Source organism: Crocuta crocuta, unplaced genomic scaffold (genome assembly GCF_008692635.1).
Source record: "Crocuta crocuta isolate KB4526 unplaced genomic scaffold, BGI_CrCroc_1.0 scaffold243, whole genome shotgun sequence".
In the NCBI taxonomy this organism is placed as follows: Eukaryota; Metazoa; Chordata; class Mammalia; order Carnivora; family Hyaenidae; genus Crocuta; species Crocuta crocuta.
Window position 1 is genome coordinate 4,020,245 of NW_027529596.1, and position 21,569 is coordinate 4,041,813.

Here is a 21,569-nt window from a genome sequence, read left to right on the forward strand (position 1 = left end):
GAGGGACGCACTTGCCAGCTGCTTCCAGCAGCACCTGTCTCCGTGTGTCTCTACGAGCAGCGACTGGTACTCTGACCTCTTCCCAGATGTCACAAGGACGTAGTGGGAAGTTTCAGCCCAGATGGAGTCATGTACCAAGACCCAGGCGCACTGTCTGCTTCAGTATTTGCTTCTGGGATTAACAAAAGAGCAGGGCAGCTCTCCAAGTTGTCTGGACTCAACACAATTTTAAAAAGGTCAGAAAGAAAAAGCAAGGAAAAGCAGAAAAGAAGAAAAATGAAACCAATGAAGGAAGAAAAACCCCTAAATACCCCCAGATCAGAGAACTATGGTCAAAGGGACAAAGCCTCCCGAGGCACCACAATTATTAAGCAGGTACGTAACCAGTAACCATCTATGGAACGAATTAGGGGCCATTTTATGACTCAGCTAAATTTATAAACACTAAATGTACTAAACAGAGCACTTACGGATCAGAGGAACATTGAGGAAGAATGATTATCAAATGTTCAAGGTCAGTACTGGGAACTGTACATTTATTTTCATGACGTTCGAGCCTAAGCCTTATGCTAACCATTCAGTTCTTCCCTTCGAGTCCTACAACGCCTTCCCGCCCCCCGCCTGCTGCATAACGAGCATGGAGCCCAGGACGTGCGGCTGCAAGGCTCATGCCGCACCAGCAGGTAAGGTTTATCCCCACCTGGCCCTCACCTCACAGAACATGGATTCCCAGAAAGACGAATCAATCATCCGGCTTGAAGAGCACCTCTAGATTCTGTGTTTTTGGCCACAGGTTCAGAAGTACAGATGTGAGGGAACATTTCTCACATAAGCCTCTGGATCCCCTGTGTAGCTCCCTGGGTGAATGCTAAGTACAATGATTTTTTTTAATTTTTTCTTTTTTTTTAATTTATTATGAGAGAGAGAGGATCCCAAGCAGGCCTCATGCTTAGCACAGAGCCGAATGTGGGGCTCGATCCCACAACCCTGGGATCATGATCTGGGCCGATATCAAGAGCTGGACACTTAACTGAGCCAGCCAGGCGCCCCATGTCCAGTAACTTTTAAAGGATCAAAATATTACCAATCTCGACACTACACCAAAGAACAGGATACATCACACTGGGCTCAGAGCTCTCTGAAGCAGTCAAATGAGCTCTTTCTTTGTAAAACTGACAGTATACGTGGACGCTGATGTGAAGCCAATGGTAGAAAATCTGCCTTGGAAGTTCAGCATCATGGAGGAATATTTTAAAGAGCAACATATCATGCCAAATGACTACATCATAACTTGTTTTAAAACAGAGTCAAAGAGTATGTTAACAACCTCAGCTCAGCAGTAAGAAGGTGGGAAAAGCCTCTTAAGACCCTGCAACGTAAGCAATGAATGTGTCAAAACCTACAGGTCAGAACAGTATCTTTGGTGAGGATCACTAAGGTCAGTCTGCAATTCAAGTCGGTATGTTTGAATTTACGTAATAAAATATCTAGAATTCTGGAAAAGGCTTGTTAATAGAAGAGTCACGGTTTTAGATAAAATATTTGTATCTTCCCCTCTTTCCCTAAAAGCAATGAATATTTAATCCTTTTTCTTCTGTTCTCATTGGTAGCTTTCCACTTCTGAATTGAATAAAACAAGAAAATCAAAGTGTAGTCGAGCCTCTAGAGAAGGCAGAAAAATGAATTCACCCCACAGTGCTCATCCGCCAGTGCCACCTAGTGACGTTACCACAAGGGGACCTTCCCCAGGCACATCTGAGAAAGCATCTCAATTCCATTAAGATTCATCGAAGTTTGAACTTCTGAGTTTACCACACTTCAAATGAAAGGAAGCATAACAGACAGCACACTGATATGTAAACAGTGTCTTTCAATGCAATTTCAAATATTTTATGAGATTTTACTGAAACAATGCCCAAAAGGAATTTGCTGTCCACCCTGATCCAATAATCTCATAAAAAATACTTTAGCGTTTAAATTTTGTACTCAAAATGGCATTCGTATCCCTTAAACCTTACCTATATGAGGATTAAGAGCTGTCACCAACATTAAGGATTCGTTCATCAGCTTGTTGATCCTCTCTGTGTTGGCCTGGATTCCCACAACGCAGTTTTCTGTGAAGGAAACGCAGGCGTCCCCCAGCAGCCTGGCTGAGTGCAACACATTTTTAATCTATGAGGGGAGGCGACGAAGGGGAATGGAGGGGGGGGAGAGAGAGAGGCTTATTAATCTTTTTTTGTTCAGCAGCATATAGTATTTCGTGGTTCATAAATGAATATATAATTTGATAAACACACAGCACTCCTACATCTCGTAAAGCACTACATCCACGGACCGCTTGAGGACACTGAAATCTACAGCCATAAATACAAATAAACTGCAACACAAGAGACCCTGAACTATGATAAAACATGGGTATGAAATGTTATCACAGAGAAAGAAAAATTAATTCCAGTTCGTAGGAACTGGAGGGGACTCAGACAACCAGAGATGGAAAAAGAATCTTCTGGAAGGGAAGCGAAGATGCAAATGTTAGAATGTTCAGCCTGCAGTGGGTGAAATGAGGGCTTCCCAGGTCTTAATGGCCACCACACTTTTCATGCTTAACAAAACAAATATTCCTCAGGCACTTTAAAACAAACATTCACACATTTTAAAACCAACATAAAATCAGTTAGTGTTTTAGTTTTAGTATGTTTTTCCTTTTTGGTAACATTTCCAATATGTATAAAGTTATATTCACATCCCACTCTTTTGGTCTAAAACCTCAGGATCTGAAAACTATACTCCCAACACTGGATTCTACTAGAAGGCACAGAACTTCAAGGTTTAATTTGATACTAATGACTTTAATGTAAGGCAAATGTTGATTACCTTGATGTATTTTCTATTAAAGACAAAAAAATAGATTTTTCTTTTTTAAAATAAAGATTAGCAAGACATTTGCTGCACACCTACGTTTGCCAGGCCCATCATATTGTTTGGAATTCAACAGGAAAGCAAAACCTTACATGTGTGAGTTCTGCTTTGCCCTTTTATTTCTCACAAGAACGTACACTCTCTGAGGACAAAAAAAATACCATTTTCCTTTTTATTCTATCACTAGTACTTAGTACAGTGCCTGATCTACATTTGACAAATACAGTGAATGAATATTCTTAATATTTGTCAGTTGCATGTTCTTATCAAATTGAAACCAGACTTCATACCAGACACAAACTGGAAATGAGCCCCTAATATATTTTAGATAGAACAGTTTACACTAGTAAAGGACTACGCATGAAGACAGCCCTGCTATCCGAAGCTGAGGAAAATGGATGAAAGATGAAGTCAGCTTGCTCCAGCTCCATGAAGACACACGTTTTTAGAACCGTTTTTAGACACAAGAATGTTTTCAAGATCTGTGGAGGAGGCATACAGATAAAGGGAAACCAGAGGGGGACAGGATGGGCATGGGACGAGGGTGTCATGGCCAAGGTCAGAGGTCAGCAAGTCTATGGGCTTGTGGGGGCTCCACATGACCAGGGGAACAGTTCAAGCACAAGTTGGGGGGACAGAAGCCAGAAGTAATGAATCAGCCTGAAAGTGAATGTGGGTTATTCCTCTAAAAGACTGAACTTGAGAGAAAAAGAAAGCAGCAGTGTGAGGAGGAGGCAGGTGAGGGACAGCCTGAGACTTGACTTATTTCTAGTCACTGGCATCCTCACTGGTGAGGGATAAGGAAGAAACCCACACCCTATTTCCAGACTTTTTCTTCCTATTAAATAAGGCAAACCATCAAATTACATGAGCTAAAAGTCACCTAATTACTTGAGGTAAAGTCACCTGAAAGTCTCCAAATTACTTGAGCTAAAAGTCCTCTAACAGGACTCCCCACACTCCCACTAGGCTTCCTTCCAGGCTTAATCGGCTAACATTAACATATGCTTGACTTCCATCATCCTAGTACCTAGTGTGAAGTCTCTAGACACCTTTATGAAAGAAAAAACAATTTCGGTCAAAAATTAAAAATCAGATTTCAAGCGTACCATCATTGGCTTGAAGACATTCAACTCGAAATGCCCATTGCTGCCTCCAACGGTCACAGCGACGTGGTTCCCCATGACCTGGGCGGCAACCATGGTGAGCGCTTCACACTGCGTAGGGTTCACCTTGCCTTCAAGAAAGCCACAGGGAGACTCACATCAAACACGCTCGTGGCCTCCAGGATCAGCTCAGGTTAGGTCTTACGTCAAATCAGCAGGAAGGAAATGGGACTCCATTAAATAAAGTAAGACCTAGGATAAAGCCAGTCTCCAACCATCAGTGCTGACTGATGAAGCAAACCAACCAGATGAGGCGGGACAGGCTGCCACAAACTGCGAACGGTTCAACGGCTAACGCGTGAGGAGCTCGGCAAGCGCACACTGAATGCAGCCTGCTCCACCTTCTCGGCTTCCATGCACGGTGGACAGTTATGGAGCCAGGCACTGGGCGTGCACAGGGGTGAGAAACGCGCAGCCCCTGCGCTCCAGGACCTGGAGGCCAAGGAGAGCGAACCGGCAGCGGCAAGACCTGAGGGGTAAAGGCAGAGAGGCAGGCTGCTACGGGAACGCTTAGCACCTCGCCGATGCTTGGAGACTTCTCAGAGGAAGCAGACATCAAGCCGGAATGTTCCTATTCGTCTCGAGTCCCCAGAGGCCCGGCACCTGGGAGCACCCTCTGACGAGCTCAGGTGTGAGCCTGACATCCCAGGTTCCGCTGACCAGTACAAGGCGACACACTGGGAGGTTATTTCCTTCTCTGTGGAGCTGGGTTTCTCTTTCCTAGAATCACTTGCATTTGCAGTCAACTAAACTCACATAACAGGAATTATTTTAAAAACAGATCTCTTCTCATCTTATACACATGCACAGATTTAAAAGAAGCAATACTCAGGTCTTTTTCACTATTAGAAGCCACCTTGTCAGTTTTAGTCCAACCTACAGAGGCCTCAAATCTGTCACCTGGCGTACTGCTGTTTCCTTACCTGCCCATGTGACCCGCACGTATTCTCTGCCTTCACCCTCAGTCACCAGGGAAGTGGTGAAGCGGCAGAGCCCTTCAGCCTGCTACTGAGACATACCACCAGTGTGACGTCAACTCATTACTGTCACTTAAGTGTCACTGTTCACCCACTACATTCGTCTAATAGGGCTGCCCACACTTCCCCTCGAGATTCAGTGAATGTCAAATGAATGTGTCAAATGCCTTGCTAGAATCCAGACATGCAAAGCCTGTGTCACTTCCCTTATCGAACAGTCCAAAACCCCAAACAGAAAATGAAATAATGGGCAACTGGAATAATTCATTTTTATTCAACCCAGGCTGACCACTTTCACAGCTGGTTTCAGAATTCTCCTGGCTTTGGACTGTGAAAGACAGAACTGTCACACATTCTCTACTGCAGGAATCCACACACATGCTACTAAAATTCTCTTTTCCTATAATGTTGGGTGATGTCCCCAATTCTGGTCAAAGGTGGCCCATAAAGACATTCCGAAATAACTGTGCCACACACGTCCCTACCTATGTTTGGAACACACTTAACACAAGCAGACACGCCCTGTTCATGAGAATGCCTGGGTCCCTGTCAGGTTCTGGCACTAATATTTAGCAGCGAGTCATTACCTGGCATGATACTGCTTCCTGGCTCATTTTCAGGCAAGATCAGCTCGCCCAGACCTGAGCGAGGACCAGAACCCAGAAAACGAATGTCGTTTGCTATCTTCATCAGACTGCAGGCAGTAGTGTTCATGGCTCCACTGAGTTCAACCAAAGCATCATGAGCAGCTAGAGCTTCAAACTTATTTGGAGCTGTGACAAAAGGCAATCCTGAAGAAAAAAATAACTGTGAGTTATCGTGTAAAATTAAATATTGTTTTCTAATTTCAGCAAGGTAAACAAAGTTCCAGGATATGAAAAGCAAAAACAGAATAAATATATTTACCAATGAAATAAATACGTCTCAACCATCCATTGATTCTGCCTGCTTTGAAAATGGGTATTTGGGGTGAAGATGGCAGGGCCCTAAGCTTGTCTCCTCCCTCAAACACGGCTGCATAGTTATCAAACCCTTCTGAACACCCAACACATCGATCTGAGGTCTGAGAGAATCAAAACTGCAAGTTTACGAGAAGAAAAGCAACCGCCTTTTGGCAGGCAGGACGTGCACGGCAGACAGAACTGCGGGATGGCAGCAGAGAGGGGCCCTGCTTACAGAGGCCTGCGGCGGAGCGAAAAATCCAAACTTGTACAAGTCCACTGCTACAGGGGAAAGAGACAAGAAAAGAATCCTGAATGCAGCAAGGAGAAACAAGGTCCTTAACCTACTAGGGAGGACAGATCGGGTTCACAGCAGACCTGTCCACAGACACCTGACAGCCCAGAAGGGAGTGGCAGGATATATTTAACGTGCCGAATGGGAAAAATATGCAGCCAAGAATTCTTTATCCAGGAAGGCTGTCATTCAGAATAGAGGGAGAGAGAAAGAGTTTCCCAGACAAACAAAACCTAAAGGAGTTCATGACCTCTAAACTAGCCCTGCAAGAAGTTTTAAGGTGGACTCTTTGAGTGGAGAAAAAAAGACTACAAGTAACAAAGACTAAAAAGGATCAAAGGACATCACTACAAATACCAGCTCAGGTAACACAATGGCTCTAAATTCATACCTTTCAATAATCGCTCTGAATATAAATAGACTAAATGCTCCGATCAAAAGACACAGGGTGTCAGAAGGGAGTAAAACACCAAGATCTATCCATATGCAGCCAACGAGCCACTCACTACTGATCTAAAGACACCTGCACTGAAAGTGAGGGAATGGAGAACCATCTCTCATGTTAATGGACACCGAAACAAAGCCAGAGTAGCCACACTTGTATCAGACAAACTAGACATAAAAACTAGATTTTAAAATGACTGTAACAAGAGATTAAAGGGCATCATATATCATAATTAAGGGGTCTATCAAGATCTAATTGTAAATATTTATGCCTCCAATTTAGAAGAACCCAAATATATAAATCAATTAATAATAAACATAAAGGAACTTATTGATAACGATACAGTAACAATAAGGGGACTTTAATGTCCCACTTACAGCAATGGACAGATCATCTAAGTAGTAAATTAATAAGGAAACAATGGCTTTGAATGACACACTGGACCAGATGGACTTCACGGATACATTCAGAACATTTCATCCTAAATCAGCAACATACACAATCTTTTTGAGTGCCCATGTAACATTTGCCAGAACAGATCACAACTGGGTCACAAATCAGCCCTCAAGAAGTACAGAAAGATCAAGATCGAACCATGCAAATCTTCAGACCACAATGCTATGAAACTTGAAGTCAACCACAAGAAAAATGTGAAAAACCCTCAAATGCATGGAGGTTACAGAATACTCTACTAAAGAACGAACAGGTTAACCAGGAAATTAAAGAATTCATGGAAGCAAATGAAAATGAAGACGACAGCGGAAGCAAATGAAAATGAAAAGACAACAGTCTAAAACCTTTGGGATACAGCAAAGGCAATCATAAAGGAAGTATGCAATACAGGCCTACGTCAAGAAGGAAAGTCTCAAATACACCACCTTACATACAAATGGTGCCAGTAAGGAAATAGGAAATAAAGCCTGAAGTCAGCAGAAGAAAGGAAATAACAAATATTAGAGCAGAAATAAACAATATAGAAACACAAAAACAGAACAGATCAATGAAACTAAGATCTGGTTCTTCCAAAGAATTAATAAAACTGATAAACCTCCAGCCAGACTTATCAAAAAGAAGAGAGAAAGGACCTAAATAGATACAATTGTGAATAAATGAGGAGAAATCACCACCACCACCAAAGAAATATAAGTTAGAGAATACCATGAAGAATTATATGCCAATCAACTGGGCAATCTGGAAGAAATGGACAAATTCCTAGAAACTTACAAACAACTAAAACAGGAAGAAACAAAATTTGAATAGACTGCTAGCAAAGAATTTGAATCAGTAATTTAAAATCTCCCAGGGCCAGATGGCTTCCCAGCGGAATTCTAGCAGCATTTAAAGAAAAGTTAATACCTATTTTTCTTAAACTGTTCCAAAAACTAGAAATGGAAGGAAAATTTCCAAACTCCTTTTATGAGGCCAGTATTACCTTGATTCCAAAACCAAAGACCCCACTAAAAAGGGGAATCACAGGCCAACGGCCCTGATAAACATAGATGCAAAAATTCTCAATAAAATACTAGCAAATTGAATTGAACAGTACATTAAAGGAATTATTCACATGATCAAGTGGGATTTATTCCCGGGCTGCAGGGTTGGCTCAATATTCACAAATCAATCAATGTGATTCACCATACTATGAAAAGAACCATGGAACGTTTTCAGTAGATGCAGAAAAAGCACTTGACAAAATAAAGCATATTCTTGAAAAACTCAATAAAGTAGGGATAAGATGGCACATACCACAAGATCATAAGGCCATCTACAAAAGACCCACAGCTAATATCATCCTCAGTTGGGAAAGACTAACAGCCTTTCCCCTACAATCAGGAAGAAGACAAGGATGTTCACTCTCACCATTTCTATTTAACAAAGTGCTGGAAGTCTTAGTTTTAGCAATCAAACAACAAAAAGTAATAAGGGCATACAAACTGGAAAGGAAGAAGTCAAACTTTCACTGTTTGTAGACAACATGAAATCAGTTGCATTTCGGGGCGGCTGGGTGGCTCAGTTAGCTAAGTGGCCGACATCAGTGCAGGTCATGATCTCACAGTTCGTGGGTTTGAGCCCCACGCTGGGCTCTGTGCTGACGCCTGCTTTGGATTCTGTGTCTCCCTCTCTCTCAAAAATAAACAAACATTAACAATATTAAAAAAAGAAAAAGAAATCAGTTGCACTTCTATACGCCAAACATGATGCAGCAGGAAAAGACATCAAGGGATCAATCCCATTTGCAATTGTGCCAAAAAACAATAAGATACCTAGGAATAAAACTAAAGAGGTAAAAGATCTATACTCCAAAAACTATGAAACACTTATGAAAGAAACTCAAGTGGACACAAAGAAATAGAAAAGTATTCCCTTCTCATGGACTGGAAGAACATCACTGTTAAAATGTCTACGCTACCCAAAGCCATCTAAACATGTAATACAATCCCTATCAAAAATACTAACAGCGTTTTTCACAGAGGTAGAACAGACAGTCCTAAAATTTGTATGGAACCACAAAAGACCCCAAATAGTCAAAGCGATTCTGGCAAAGAAAAACAAAACTGGCAGCATCCACGATTCTGGACTTCAAGGTATATTACAAAGCTGTAGTGATCAAGACAGTACGGTATTGGCACAAAAACAGACACTCAGATCAATGGGACAGAATAGAAAACCCAGAAATGGACTCACAACTATAGTGTCAAGTAATCTCTGACAAAGCAGGAAGCAGTCAATGGAAAAAAGACAGTCTCTTCAACAAATGGTGTTGGGAAAACTGGATGGCAATGTGCAGAAGAATGAAACCAGACCCCTTTCTCACACCACATACAATAAATTCAAAATGGATGAAAGACCTAAATGCGAGACAGGAAACCATCAAAATTCTAAAGGAGAACACACCCAGCAATCTCTCTGTCCTCTGCTGTAGCAAGTTCTTACTAGACAAGTGGCTGGAGGCAAGGGAAACAAAAGCGAACACAAGCTATTGTGACTTCATCAAGGTAAAAACCTTCTGCAGAGAAGGACACAATCAGCAAAACTAAAAGGCAACCAACCAACGGAATGGGAGAAGATATTTGCAAATGACATATCAGATAAAGAGTAACTATCAAAATCTATAAAGAACTTATCAAACTCAACACCCAAAAAAACAAATAATCCAGTGAAGAAAGGGCAGAAGACATGAATAGACACTTCCAAAGACAACATCCAGATGGGTAACAGACACATGAAAAGATGCTCAACATCACTCATCATCAGGTAAGACAAATCCAAACCACAATGAGACACCATCTGACACCTGTTAGAATGGCTAAAATTAACTCAGGAAACAGGTGTTGGCAAGGCGAAAGGGGAAGCCTCTTGCACTGTTGGTGGGAGTGCAAACTAGTGCAGCCACTCTGAACACTATGTAGGTTCCTCAAAAAACTAAAAATAGAACTACCCTATGACCCAGCAATTGCACTGCTAGGTATTTCCACAAAGGACATAAAAGTACAGATTTGAAGGGGTACATGCACCCCAATGTTAATAGCAGTATTATAAACAATAGCCAAACAATGGGGAGAGCCCAAGTATCCACTGAATGATGAAAGGATAAAGATTTGGTGTATGTATATATATACACATATACACACACACACACACACACACACACACACAACAGAATATTACACAGCCACCAAAAAAGAGTGAAATCTTGCCATTTGCAATGATGTGGATGGAGCTANGCCAATAGTGCACTGAATGTTAACTAAAACTTAAATGAAAATTAAAAAACAGAAGAGTAAAATGGGTATTCACAACAGCTTTAAGGGGAAAATCACTGACCACCACCAGAGAGTATAGAAGCAGTGCGGACAGGTTTCCGTGGCGCACTGTATGAATCATACATGGAAAACTTTTAAAAGGCAAAAGGGTTAACATTGTAACTTCTGAAATAGATGTAAAGCACATGCTTGATGGAAAATATTATTTTTAACTTTAAATTCCCAAGAGTTTAAAGGAGAAACGCCTAGAAAAGGAGTCACAATATGGTCACTGACCTGTGAGTGCAGCCACTTTGGCAGCAACCTTTTCGGCGAAGCCAATTCTCGTATTTAAACCAGTGCCAACAGCCGTGCCCCCGGCCGCGAGCTCGTAGACTCTTGGCATGGCGGCGTTTATTCTCGTCATCGCGTACTTCACCTGCTGAACGTAACCGCTAAATTCCTGAAAACAGAAGGATTTAAGGTGAGAATATAGAATTTCCTAATAGCTGAAAAGCGACTCTGACTGCAGGCAACAAAAACTCTTTAAATATGTTTCAGCTACTAAGTTATGAGCTACCACGTGGTATTTGTACTATTTTAATTCATATAGTGAGCAAAGCGTGAGGAAGAATGCGGATTTGTAAACCTCTAAGGTGGGACAACGCCACTGAGGATAACGCGCAGCCTGTTTATAATCTCTTAATAGAAAGCAAAGAAAACAACACAGAAATTAAGGCTTAAAAAAGAACTTGAATACATTAAATTGTTGGTTTATTTGCTGCTGATTTGTTATTTTTTGGTGTATACTAGACAATTTTGAGAAAGAAAGAAAACCTATGAATCCTCTCCCATGATAAATCCAAACACAGACATTTTCTCCAAACAATTTCAGTTTAAAAACCTGACAGAGAACAGGAAGGTGCCTCACCAGATCGCAAGAAGCTTACTGACTCACTGAACAGCACAAGAAGGTGACCGGCTGGAGGAAGACTACAGCTTCAAGATGCAATTCAGTTCTGCCCTTAACGTCACACTGGTTCTCAAAATAGGACACACTTCAGAAGGTAACCACAGAATTTCTTGTGTCTGAACAAAGCCAGGCCCCTCTTAACAATTATGCACAGACAGAAGGGAGAAACCAGAACTCAACTGAGCAAGCCAGGATGTACGGTTAGAGTGAAGCTGTCTTTTTTTCTGTCTAAAAACACGGAAAAACCATGAATGCCTTTGGTTAGTATCAGGCTCCCTAACTACTGGAAAAGAGAACACTGTAGACGACATAACTCCTTTCAGGCAGACCTGATCCATCGATGCACAGTCACGAACATGTAAACCGGCTGGATTCGCTTAACAAGTGCACTTTTACTTGGGAAAAGCCTGCATAAACTCAAAAGACAATTCCAATAAAGGCACGTGTAAATGTTCCGCTAAGAGAAACTAGAAGAGAAAACGGCTTCTGGTGTAACGGGGATGATGACCTCACCCAGGAGGCTGCATAGCCCAACCAGGCGTCAGTGAGGCGGTTTTCCAACACGCAACATAGACAAAAAGGAAAACATAAGAAGCCAGGGGGCACCCCAGCTTCCGACACTCACTGCTCCCCCGCGGAAACCATGCCTGGAGCTGAGACCCCACGATGAAAGAGCACACAGACCGAGCCTTCAGAGGCAGCTGAAGCCAGGGAGCTTGCTTCACTCCCAGCATCCGTATTCTAATTAATCATTTCGTTCTCCTCATTCCTTCCGTAATGAGCTTAAGCTAAGCAGTGAAGCTTTTTGCAGCATTCGTCATGGCGAAATTACAAATGAGAATTTTTTCAAGGAAGCAGCACACTCTCACCTCACCTCAATTTCTGCAACACTAACACTGGGCACGTAACATATATAACCATCTTTTGATGCCGAACTTGTGTATGTCCTACCCCCCGAACTAGGGGAGAGTTTGACTATCAAAAACTATTCTCGGTGTTCCCGTCATCTCCTTCGTGGTGCACACTGTTAGACATTCTTCAAGGCACTGATCAAGAAACATAAAAATACCTCTGGTACCCGGGGGGCAGAGAGTACTCCTCTTTCACATGTGGCCCAATACAATCTTACAGAGCCAGGTATGCCGTGTTTAATCAACTTAAAAGTGGTTTTTATAGAGCCTACGAATCTAGAGCAAGGGACAGGAGGAGCCAGGATGATGATGCTGGTGAAGGTGAAGATGGTGAAGATGGCAGCCAACACCCGCACGTGTCCCCCACGGAACCTCACAACGAGGCTATGATATAGCATCCTCCTCGTTTTAAAGCTCAGAAAACTGAGGCACAGAAAAGCTAAGTAATTTTCCCCAGGTCCCACAGCTTGTACTCAGCAAAGCTAAGCTCTGAACGGGGCCGACTGCCCCGAGGCCGGCTCAGTGTCCTAGGCTGTGCTCCTCCCTCAGGGGATGTCGATGAAAACCACTGACTGGTTGATGCAGCGCAATCTGCGCTACTGAACTGAGCCATTACAAACTTGGCCCTCTGAACTAGTGCGACTTAGCAGCCCCCAAACGGAACCCAGTCCGACATCCTCCTGTACCTGCCCAAGAGTGAGCGGAACAGCGTCCTGGGTGTGAGTGCGCCCAATTTTGATGACCTGGGCAAACTCTTTGGATTTTGCATCGAGAGCATCGTGCAGCTTCTGCAGCCCAGGCAGCAGCACCTCGTGGACTTCCAGAGCGGCGGCAATGTGCATCGCGGTGGGGAAGGTATCGTTCGAGCTCTGTTGGAAAATTAGCAAAAAATGCAAAACGTTAAATGAGAAGCAAGAAAAACCAAACTTGAATGTCTTCATTAAACATCTCACTAAATGATCACTCAAAACGCATGCATTTAGTACTCAATTACATTTATTTGTGGGAAGTCAGAGGTCACTTAAGGTCAAATAAGAAGCAACCTGGTGTAACCAACTCAGGGCTGCATCACATCTGTAGCCCACTGTTATATATCATTATGAATGATACATAATCTGCTAAAAAAACAGCAAAACCTAAAGAAGTACAATTAACAAGTGCATGTAAGGAGAACGATAATAAATTATCTTACAATTCTGCAGTGCAGCCTTTTATAAACAGGTCTTCATTTATCAAACTTGAGGAAAATTCTTGTAAGGTAGGTCATCACTTCAAAAATAAGAAGCCAAGCTCTCAAAGAGATTATGTGACTTGCCAAAATATTTAGGAACTGGCAGAACTGGGACATGATGAGGTAGTCTACGCTCCAGACTCTGTAACCAGCTGAAACCCCATACTTTTAAACTATTATGCTATTTAAAAAGATATCTTTGTAACTTTTTACTCTGGAAAGTATCAAACCACTCGCAAAAGCAGAATGAAGGGTATAATAAACACTCATGAACCTAAACCTAAACTCAACCAATTACCAGCACAGGCCAATCTTGCCTCGTGTGGAGCCCTACCGACCACACCCACTGGTTTATTCTCACGCAGACTTCACACTGAAGTGTACGTAAAAGTTTAATCACAAGTAATAAGTTTGAAAAATTCTTCATAAATAAACCTGTGAAAACACTTCCCCATTAATATTTAAAAATATATTAAATAACGCCTAGCATCAGATCTTGAATTCTAAATATCTTCCAGTAAGATCCTCAGAGAGTTCCCAGGGGAAATGGCTGCTGACGGGCTGGGGCAGGGAAACCACAACACGATGAGCCTGCAGCCTGGCGGTATGAGAAAGTAAAGAACTGCTTTTCGGGGGGAAAAGAGGACGGTGGCACATCCAAAGGACACAGGGCCAACGGCGAGGCTCCCAGAGCTGGAACAATCCGAGCGACACGTAACAACAACCATACTGGGTGAGAACCCAGGAATAAAGGAAACAGTCACGAGTCCATGTCGATACACATCAACAGTGAGGTAAATACGAAAGTGTGGGGGGGACAGAAGACGACAAATCTTTACAGAAAAGTTTCAATTAACACATACAGAAGGGCTGAGGGGAGGAGAAAATCGCCACCCTACACCAGTCGCAACTGCTGTAGGCAAGACCCGCTACTGCGTGCTGACCCTGCCTGCACAGGCTCAAAGTTACCTCTCAATTCCGTGTTGATTTTAACATATGACCAGACATTTCTTGATACTCCTCCCTTTAGCAAGTGACGCTTCTGTGCAGGGCCTGAGCACAGGCTGACCTCGGGGACTCCCTTCCCACCGAGAACAGAAGGCGGAGAAGCCCAGCAGACCCCGCCAACCAAGTGACTAAAGTGAGCATCACCGGCCCCAAGTCACAGTGCCACCACGGACCCCTGCCGTGATGCAAGGAGAGCCCTTCACTTCTGAACAGTCTTCCCCAAATCCAGTCTCTGTCCAATCATGAGACAGCACCAAACAAACCCAAGCTGAGGGATGTTCCACAAAATACCCGACCGCTACTTTCGCAAGTGTCAAGGTGACAAAAGACAAACTGTCAGAGACTGGAGTGGACGAAGAGAACACAGCGACTATATGCACTGTGTAGTGTGGACTGCATCTCGCAAGAAAACAAAAAGATACCAGTAGAAAACTAGGGAAATCCTAAAAAAAAGTCTGTTTATATACCAATATTATATACCAATTTTAATTTCATCGTGTGGTAAACATACCAGGGTTATGAAAAATGTCTAACCTTTTGGGAAGCTGGGAGAAGGGTGTACAGGAACTCTTTGAGGTATGTTCATAATTCTTTTATAATTCTAAAATTACTTAAAGAGTTTTTTAAAAATAAACCAAACGATGGGAGGCCTGGGTGGCTCAGTCGGCTGGGCGTCTTATTTCGGCTCAGGTCATGATCTCACGGTTCATGGGTTCTAGCCCCGCGTCGGGCTCAGTGCTGACAGCCAGCTCAGATTCTGGATCCTGTTTCAGATTCTGTGTCTCCCTCTCTCTGTGCCACTTCCCTGCTCATATTCTCTCTCTCTCTCTCTCAAAAATGAATAAACATTAAAAGATAAAAAAAAAACCAAAAAATACAAATATACATATATTCTAAATTCAGGTGTCCTAATAGGGATTTTTATGAAGTTTAAGGCAGAGACCCAAGATTCCTATAAGATATAAGAACACGAAAGAAGTCTTTTCTACTGAAGAATACAAGCCAAATAAACTTTCTTTGTCAAAAGCTAACGCTTGGTTTACAAGAGTAATCTCAGGTATTCTTTTCAATTTATAACCAAGAAAAGATCGCACACTGACCTGGCTTTTGTTAACATGATCATTGGGATGCACAGGTTTCTTGCTGCCAAGTTCACCTCCTAGCATCTCAATTGCTCTATTGCTAATGACTTCATTCACATTCATGTTTGTCTGGGTTCCTGAGCCAGTCTGCCACACCACAAGAGGAAAATGATCGTTTAATTTGCCTTCAGCTACCTGTAGAAAAAGAAGTTTAAGAAATGAATTGTTAAAAATAAATGGTATTCAGTACTCACGGAAACTACTGTCATCAACTACGAGTAAGTGATCACCTATGAAGCGCTATCTGAAAGACGCTCCCGTTTTCTCACATGCTACATGATTTGCTGACGGGGCCGCACAGCTCCTGGCTGTCCAGGGAGTCCAAGCTTCGGCATCCCATGCTCCAACCATCGCTACTTACACAATGCAAATCATCTATTCTGAAAGATAACAATCGCATGGATTCCAAATGAAAACTGAATAAAATCGGTCTTTCTTCCGTATTCCAACTGCCTGTTCTAACCCCATCCAGACGGGGCCCCTGTGAGGCCGGCACACGTGTGAGTTTGTGGATACAGACTGCAGCACTCAGTGGGAACACCCACAGATGAGAAAGGCGGAGTCAGCATGGCTGTGAAAAAGTGACTCAAACGTGAGTTTCCTAATAGTCACTTCAGCACACAGATGTCCTGTGAGTGACAACTGCCAAGTGCAGAGATGCGCAGTCCAAAACTGTCCAAAACTGTCCCGGTTTCTGTCATAATTTATGTGTCCATTTCTGAACTATAAGCTCCCTCAGAGAGTCAGTGCTTAACTTCATCTTCTAGAATGATTTTAGCTTGAAAAAACTCAGCATGCACCTTAGAAAATGATCGTCTGAAACAATTAGTTACTTTTAAAGCAAATCTTTTTACTAGTTAAATAAAAATAATAGATTATCAGTCTGGATCATTTTGAGAAGTGAAAACACTGTAAATTACAATAGCCCTACCCCTCAGAAACGGTGGCTCTCGGCATTTTGGCATCTCCTTCTCGGTTTGCCCCAAGAAATGGGCATGCCTATTTATACAGAGAAAAACACATTATCTGTCCATCTTTTCTTTTCATTTATTTTTGAGACACAAAGTGAGACAAAGCGTGAGCCGTGGAGGGGCAGAGAGAGGGGGAGACGCAGAATCCGAAGCAGGCTCCAGGCTCCGAGCTGCCAGCACAGAGCCCGACGTGGGGCTCGAACCCACGAACCACGAGATCATGACCTGAGCCGAAGTCGAAGGCTTAACCGACTGAGCCACCCAGGCACTCAAAATGAATATGTTTAGTGATCCTAACTGTGTTTAGAAAAGATGGACAGAGGGGCACCTGGGTGGCTCAGTCGGTTAAGCTTTCGACTTCGGCGCAGGTCATGAACTCCTGGTTCGTGGGTTCGAGTCCCATGTCGGGCTCTGTGCTGACAGCTCGGAGCCTGGAGCCTGCTTCGGATTCTGCGTCTCCCTCTCTCTCTGCCCCTCCCCAGCTCACGCTGTCTCTCTCTCTCTATCAAAAGTAAACATTAAAAAAATTTTTCTTAATTTTTAAAAATAAACGAACACACACACACACATACATATTCTGTTGCTCCCGCCGCCATACTTCTATGCTGGGTTTATCCTAGGACATCCTTCAAGAAGCCAATTCTCTATCACTTCATGGTATAACTTATATAAGTATCTGTTGTGTCAGATACAGTCTAACTTGTTACTACTGAAAACAGTATCGCAATGAACACCACTGAATACACAGTTCTTTAACTGTTCTCTCCGACTCTGTCCTTAAGATTACATGGAGACGGATTAGTGACATTACATTCCCCACACATTCATCAAATAACCAACTTGTTTTAGAAGGAATCATGTATACATAAAATTAAAAAAAAATCAAATCTGTAAGTTTTAACAAGTGCCTCTTCAAGTTTTTTTAAACTATATGAATTAAAAGGAAGAGTCAAGAGAATTAAAAATAAAAGGCATAAGGTGACCCAGAAACTCTGCCACCTTAGGCACCATGTTAATAGCCTCACCAAACAAGGAGGCCACCACATTATCCTGAAATTCAGGAACTCGGGAACCCAGAGGCCCTTCCCCGGCCTGAGCCTGACGGCGTCTCAAGGACACAGCGGGCCTGCTGCCGCTGCGTAAGCGCACACTCGGGCTTCCTACCTCATCGGCTGCCTTCATTATTGCATTCGCGATCTTCGAATCAAGACCATAATCCTGGTTGACTTCAGCAGCTGCTCGCTTCAAGATGCCAAAAGCTTTAATAACTGGGATCTAAAATGAATCAGAAAGACGCCTCAAATTATCAAGTGTGCTTAGGATAAAATTTAAGATTATTATCTTATGTAGGTGCAAAAACTAAGTAAGACCCTAACTGAGGTAACACTACAGTAACACAGGATTACAGACAGGCTGGCATGTAATGGACCAAGATTCATCATGTGTCTGTTTAGGGAACCAGACATAAATGTGCTGACTTCTCACACATATGTGTGTATGCCTTCCACACAAACACAAGCACACACGCACTGTACCATTCATTCTACTTTTTTGTAATACGTTATAAGGTTTATGTGTTTATTTTGTGTATTTATAAAGTATATTGTGTTTATATACATGAAAACAAATGGTGCTCAATCATTTCACCAGCAAAGCACCATTATTTTCCCTCACTGGAGCTCATGCCACATCATAGTGTGTCCTTCTTTGCTTTAAAAGTATTAATATTTAAATGCCAATAAGTTTGAGGGGCGCCTGGGTGGCTTAGTCGGTTAAGCGTCCGGCTTCCACTTAGGTCATGATCTCACGGTTCGTGGGTTCGAGCTCCGCGTCAGGCTCTGTGCTGACTGCCAGCTCAGAGCCTGGAGCCTATTTCAGAGTCTGTGTCTCCCTCTCTCTCTGACCCTCCCTGCTCATGCTGTCTCTCTCTCTCCTAGAAATAAATAAAAATATTTAAAAAAAAAAATGCCAATAAGTTTGAAATAACAAGTTATACTAAATGGGTATCATTTCATCCCAAAGTCAAAAAGCATGATATTCTAATTAGTCCCTGAGGCCCTGATACTTGGTACGTCACTGCACAGTTCTTCAAGCCCAGGGAGCTACACACTGACACACCTAAGTGAAGTTCAAACCCTCTCAGTCTGCACACCTTCTCACTTCCTGCTCCGAGTCACCTCACCGAATTTATGACACTGAGTAACTTCAGATGGCATTTTAATGAAGTGATATCTGGTTTCTGTACGTCGAGAGAATTATGTGTTCTTACCAAACGTAAGAATGCAGGTTGTGGTCTGGGTCACACACCAGGTTTGAAGGGGAAAGAGTGCAAGTGAGAAAGGAAGGGCGGGGAAAAGAAGACAGAACAGGACACCAGAAGCTACAGTCCTCAAGGGGAACCAAGGTGAAAAAACAAAGAAAAGAAATAGGACACGTTAAACCCGGGCCAAAGAGAGGATACGCTGAGGGGCACACCGAAAAGGAAGTAACTAACGAATATTTGTATTATGAATTCTAAGAAACTAAAATGAGAACGTTTTAAGTGTTCTACCCAAACAAGATAGAGACAAATGGCACATAAGATAGAAACTTTAAAACTTTAAACATGAAACAGATGCGGGGCGCCTGGGGGGCTCTGCTTGGTTAAGCATCTGACTCTTGACTTTGGCTCAGGTCATGATCTCACGGTTCGTGGGATCAAGCCCTGTATCGGGCTCTGTGCTAACAGTGCAAAGCCTGTTTGAGATTCTCTCTCTCCCTTTCTTTCTGTCCCCCTCCCCTGTTCATGCCTGCTTGCTCTCTAAATAAATAAACTTAATAAAAAAAAGACATCCAAAAAACATGAAACAGATGGGAATGGGAATTTCTGCAGGAGCACACTGCCGTGGCTGACAGTGCTGCCCAAGTCGTAAGTGACGCCCGTCAGCTCTGGCCGTCGGATGAAGTGACCGGCCCCGGTGTCTGCAGACTCATAAAGATGAAAGAGGCTCACAGCAGAGTGTCACTGAACAGTTACAATAACATGGTAAAAGGACACTGGGGAGAAAAGAAGGGTCTCATTATTCTTAATTTACTCACATTGGAAGTTCATAATCTTTTTTGGTTTAGTTTTCTGTTGGGCCTCAGGGACAAAGGGCTGGGTTTACTCCTACTACTCAGGTCAGGGCACATCACCGTCTGCTTTATATTTTTAAACGTTCAGGATCTTAATTGAGATGAGACAACATGTGACAAGCAGATACCCTACGAGTCCATCTCTCACAGACGCAGCTGCAGCCACCCCCTCAGAACCCCACCCCTGCTGCCTGAAGCAGGACCCGAGGACCATTAAGGCGGGAGCTGTGCTCACTCCTACCAGTTCTGATTAGGACGGGCCTCCTTAATCCCAGGAGTTGAACTGGATGAGGGGATTTTAGGATCGGCTGCAACCCTGTCCCCTAACCATGCCTTCTGACCCTAGTTTACCTCATCAGAGACGTCTTTTGGGAACAGTGACAAAAAGATTTTCTTTGAAGGGTCAGCTGCAGCCACTTGTTGTAAAACTGCGTAAGCCCAGCAAAGCTTCAGTCATACAGCTTGGGAATGGGCTGCAGTTCCATAGGGAGGTTAGTATTATCGGATAGGAAGTATATGTAGAGGACAGCTATCCCACAGCAGCTCACCGGAGAAGCCCGGCTACTTCCTGGCTCCTTGCCTGTCCTGCTCTCTGGCACTGACTAGTGTCACACTGCAGCCGGGCTCCGGAAGCATAATCTACTCCTTCAATTCTTCCCACACTCTGCCATCTCTGAAACCCAGACACATCGTATAGTCAGTGACAGGTCACACCTCTGACAGCCTTTCTCCTAGTGCCACAACATGGTGCATCTTCTGACACCATCTTAAATCTAATGAAATATGGTAGAACGTTTTCTAATCGATCATTCGTGTGGCAACAAACGTATTTATCTATTATATGCCAGATATGGTTAAAAAGACACTTTTTTGTATTTGTGTATGCTTCCCTGGAAACTGCAACCAAGAAAGAATAATATTGAAGAAAAATATCTGTTTTCTTTTAAATCTGCTTCTAAAAATCAGTCTTATGTCAGTTAAAAAAATTAAATATTAAAACTACAAATGTTTACAACTGTAAAATTCTGTAAAAATCTGAATAATCCCAGCAAGAATTAAAAAGACAAATCACTTAGTTCTACCAAATAAAACTCTAAAACACGTAAAGTCACAGCTCAAAATAATAGAACTAAAGTGCAAAAGGGTCTTTGATATTTGAAAGCGAAATATCTTACTATTCACAAAGCCAGGTCCGTAATAACTTTTTACCCCTGTAAAACACTTATTTATAAAGTGACTCATTTGAATAAAGCCAATACTTCCACAAAACCACTTACGGGCATCCGCTCCGTCACACCTCCGATCTTAAAGTTCATTGTGGATCTCACAGTCTGGGCGCCGTAATACTTATCATTTGGGACCTTGAGTTCACCAAAGGTATCAAACTCTATCCGAAAGGAATTCTGGCTTGCCTAAAGAGAATAGTAAGATGCTATTAGAGCTTAAAAAGAAACTGAGCATTAAAGCAATAATACCTCGTCAGCTGTAAGGGGAAAGAAACCTTAGTAAGTACCACAAAGACCACAAAATCCCACTGGATTCTCAGTCTACTGCCCAGTTCTTTTCTTGAGAAATTTTTGTCACTTTAATTGGAGTACAGCTGACACACACAATGTTACGTTAGTTTCAGGGGTCCAACACGGTGACGCCACAACTCCGGGTCCATGCTGTGCCCACCACAGTACAGCTACCATCTATGGCCACACAAAACTACTACAATACCATGGACTATT

At 42.7% G+C, this 21,569-nt stretch overlaps 1 protein-coding gene across 1 annotated transcript in view; it reads right to left on the reverse strand.

Moving 5' to 3' along the window:
• Positions 1-21,243, reverse strand: part of FH (fumarate hydratase) — a 22,429-nt gene extending 1,186 nt beyond the window's left edge. Inside the window, exons 1-8 of the mRNA XM_077761800.1 lie at positions 21,114-21,243; positions 17,887-17,997; positions 15,710-15,886; positions 13,057-13,239; positions 10,784-10,949; positions 5,650-5,853; positions 4,029-4,156; positions 2,019-2,172 (exon numbers count right to left, since the gene is read on the reverse strand). Of these exons, the coding sequence (XP_077617926.1) occupies positions 2,019-2,172; positions 4,029-4,156; positions 5,650-5,853; positions 10,784-10,949; positions 13,057-13,239; positions 15,710-15,886; positions 17,887-17,997; positions 21,114-21,152 (1,162 nt within the window). The 5' untranslated portion in view covers positions 21,153-21,243. The remainder of the gene's footprint in view (positions 1-2,018; positions 2,173-4,028; positions 4,157-5,649; positions 5,854-10,783; positions 10,950-13,056; positions 13,240-15,709; positions 15,887-17,886; positions 17,998-21,113) is intronic.
• Positions 21,244-21,569: the final 326 nt, after the last annotated feature.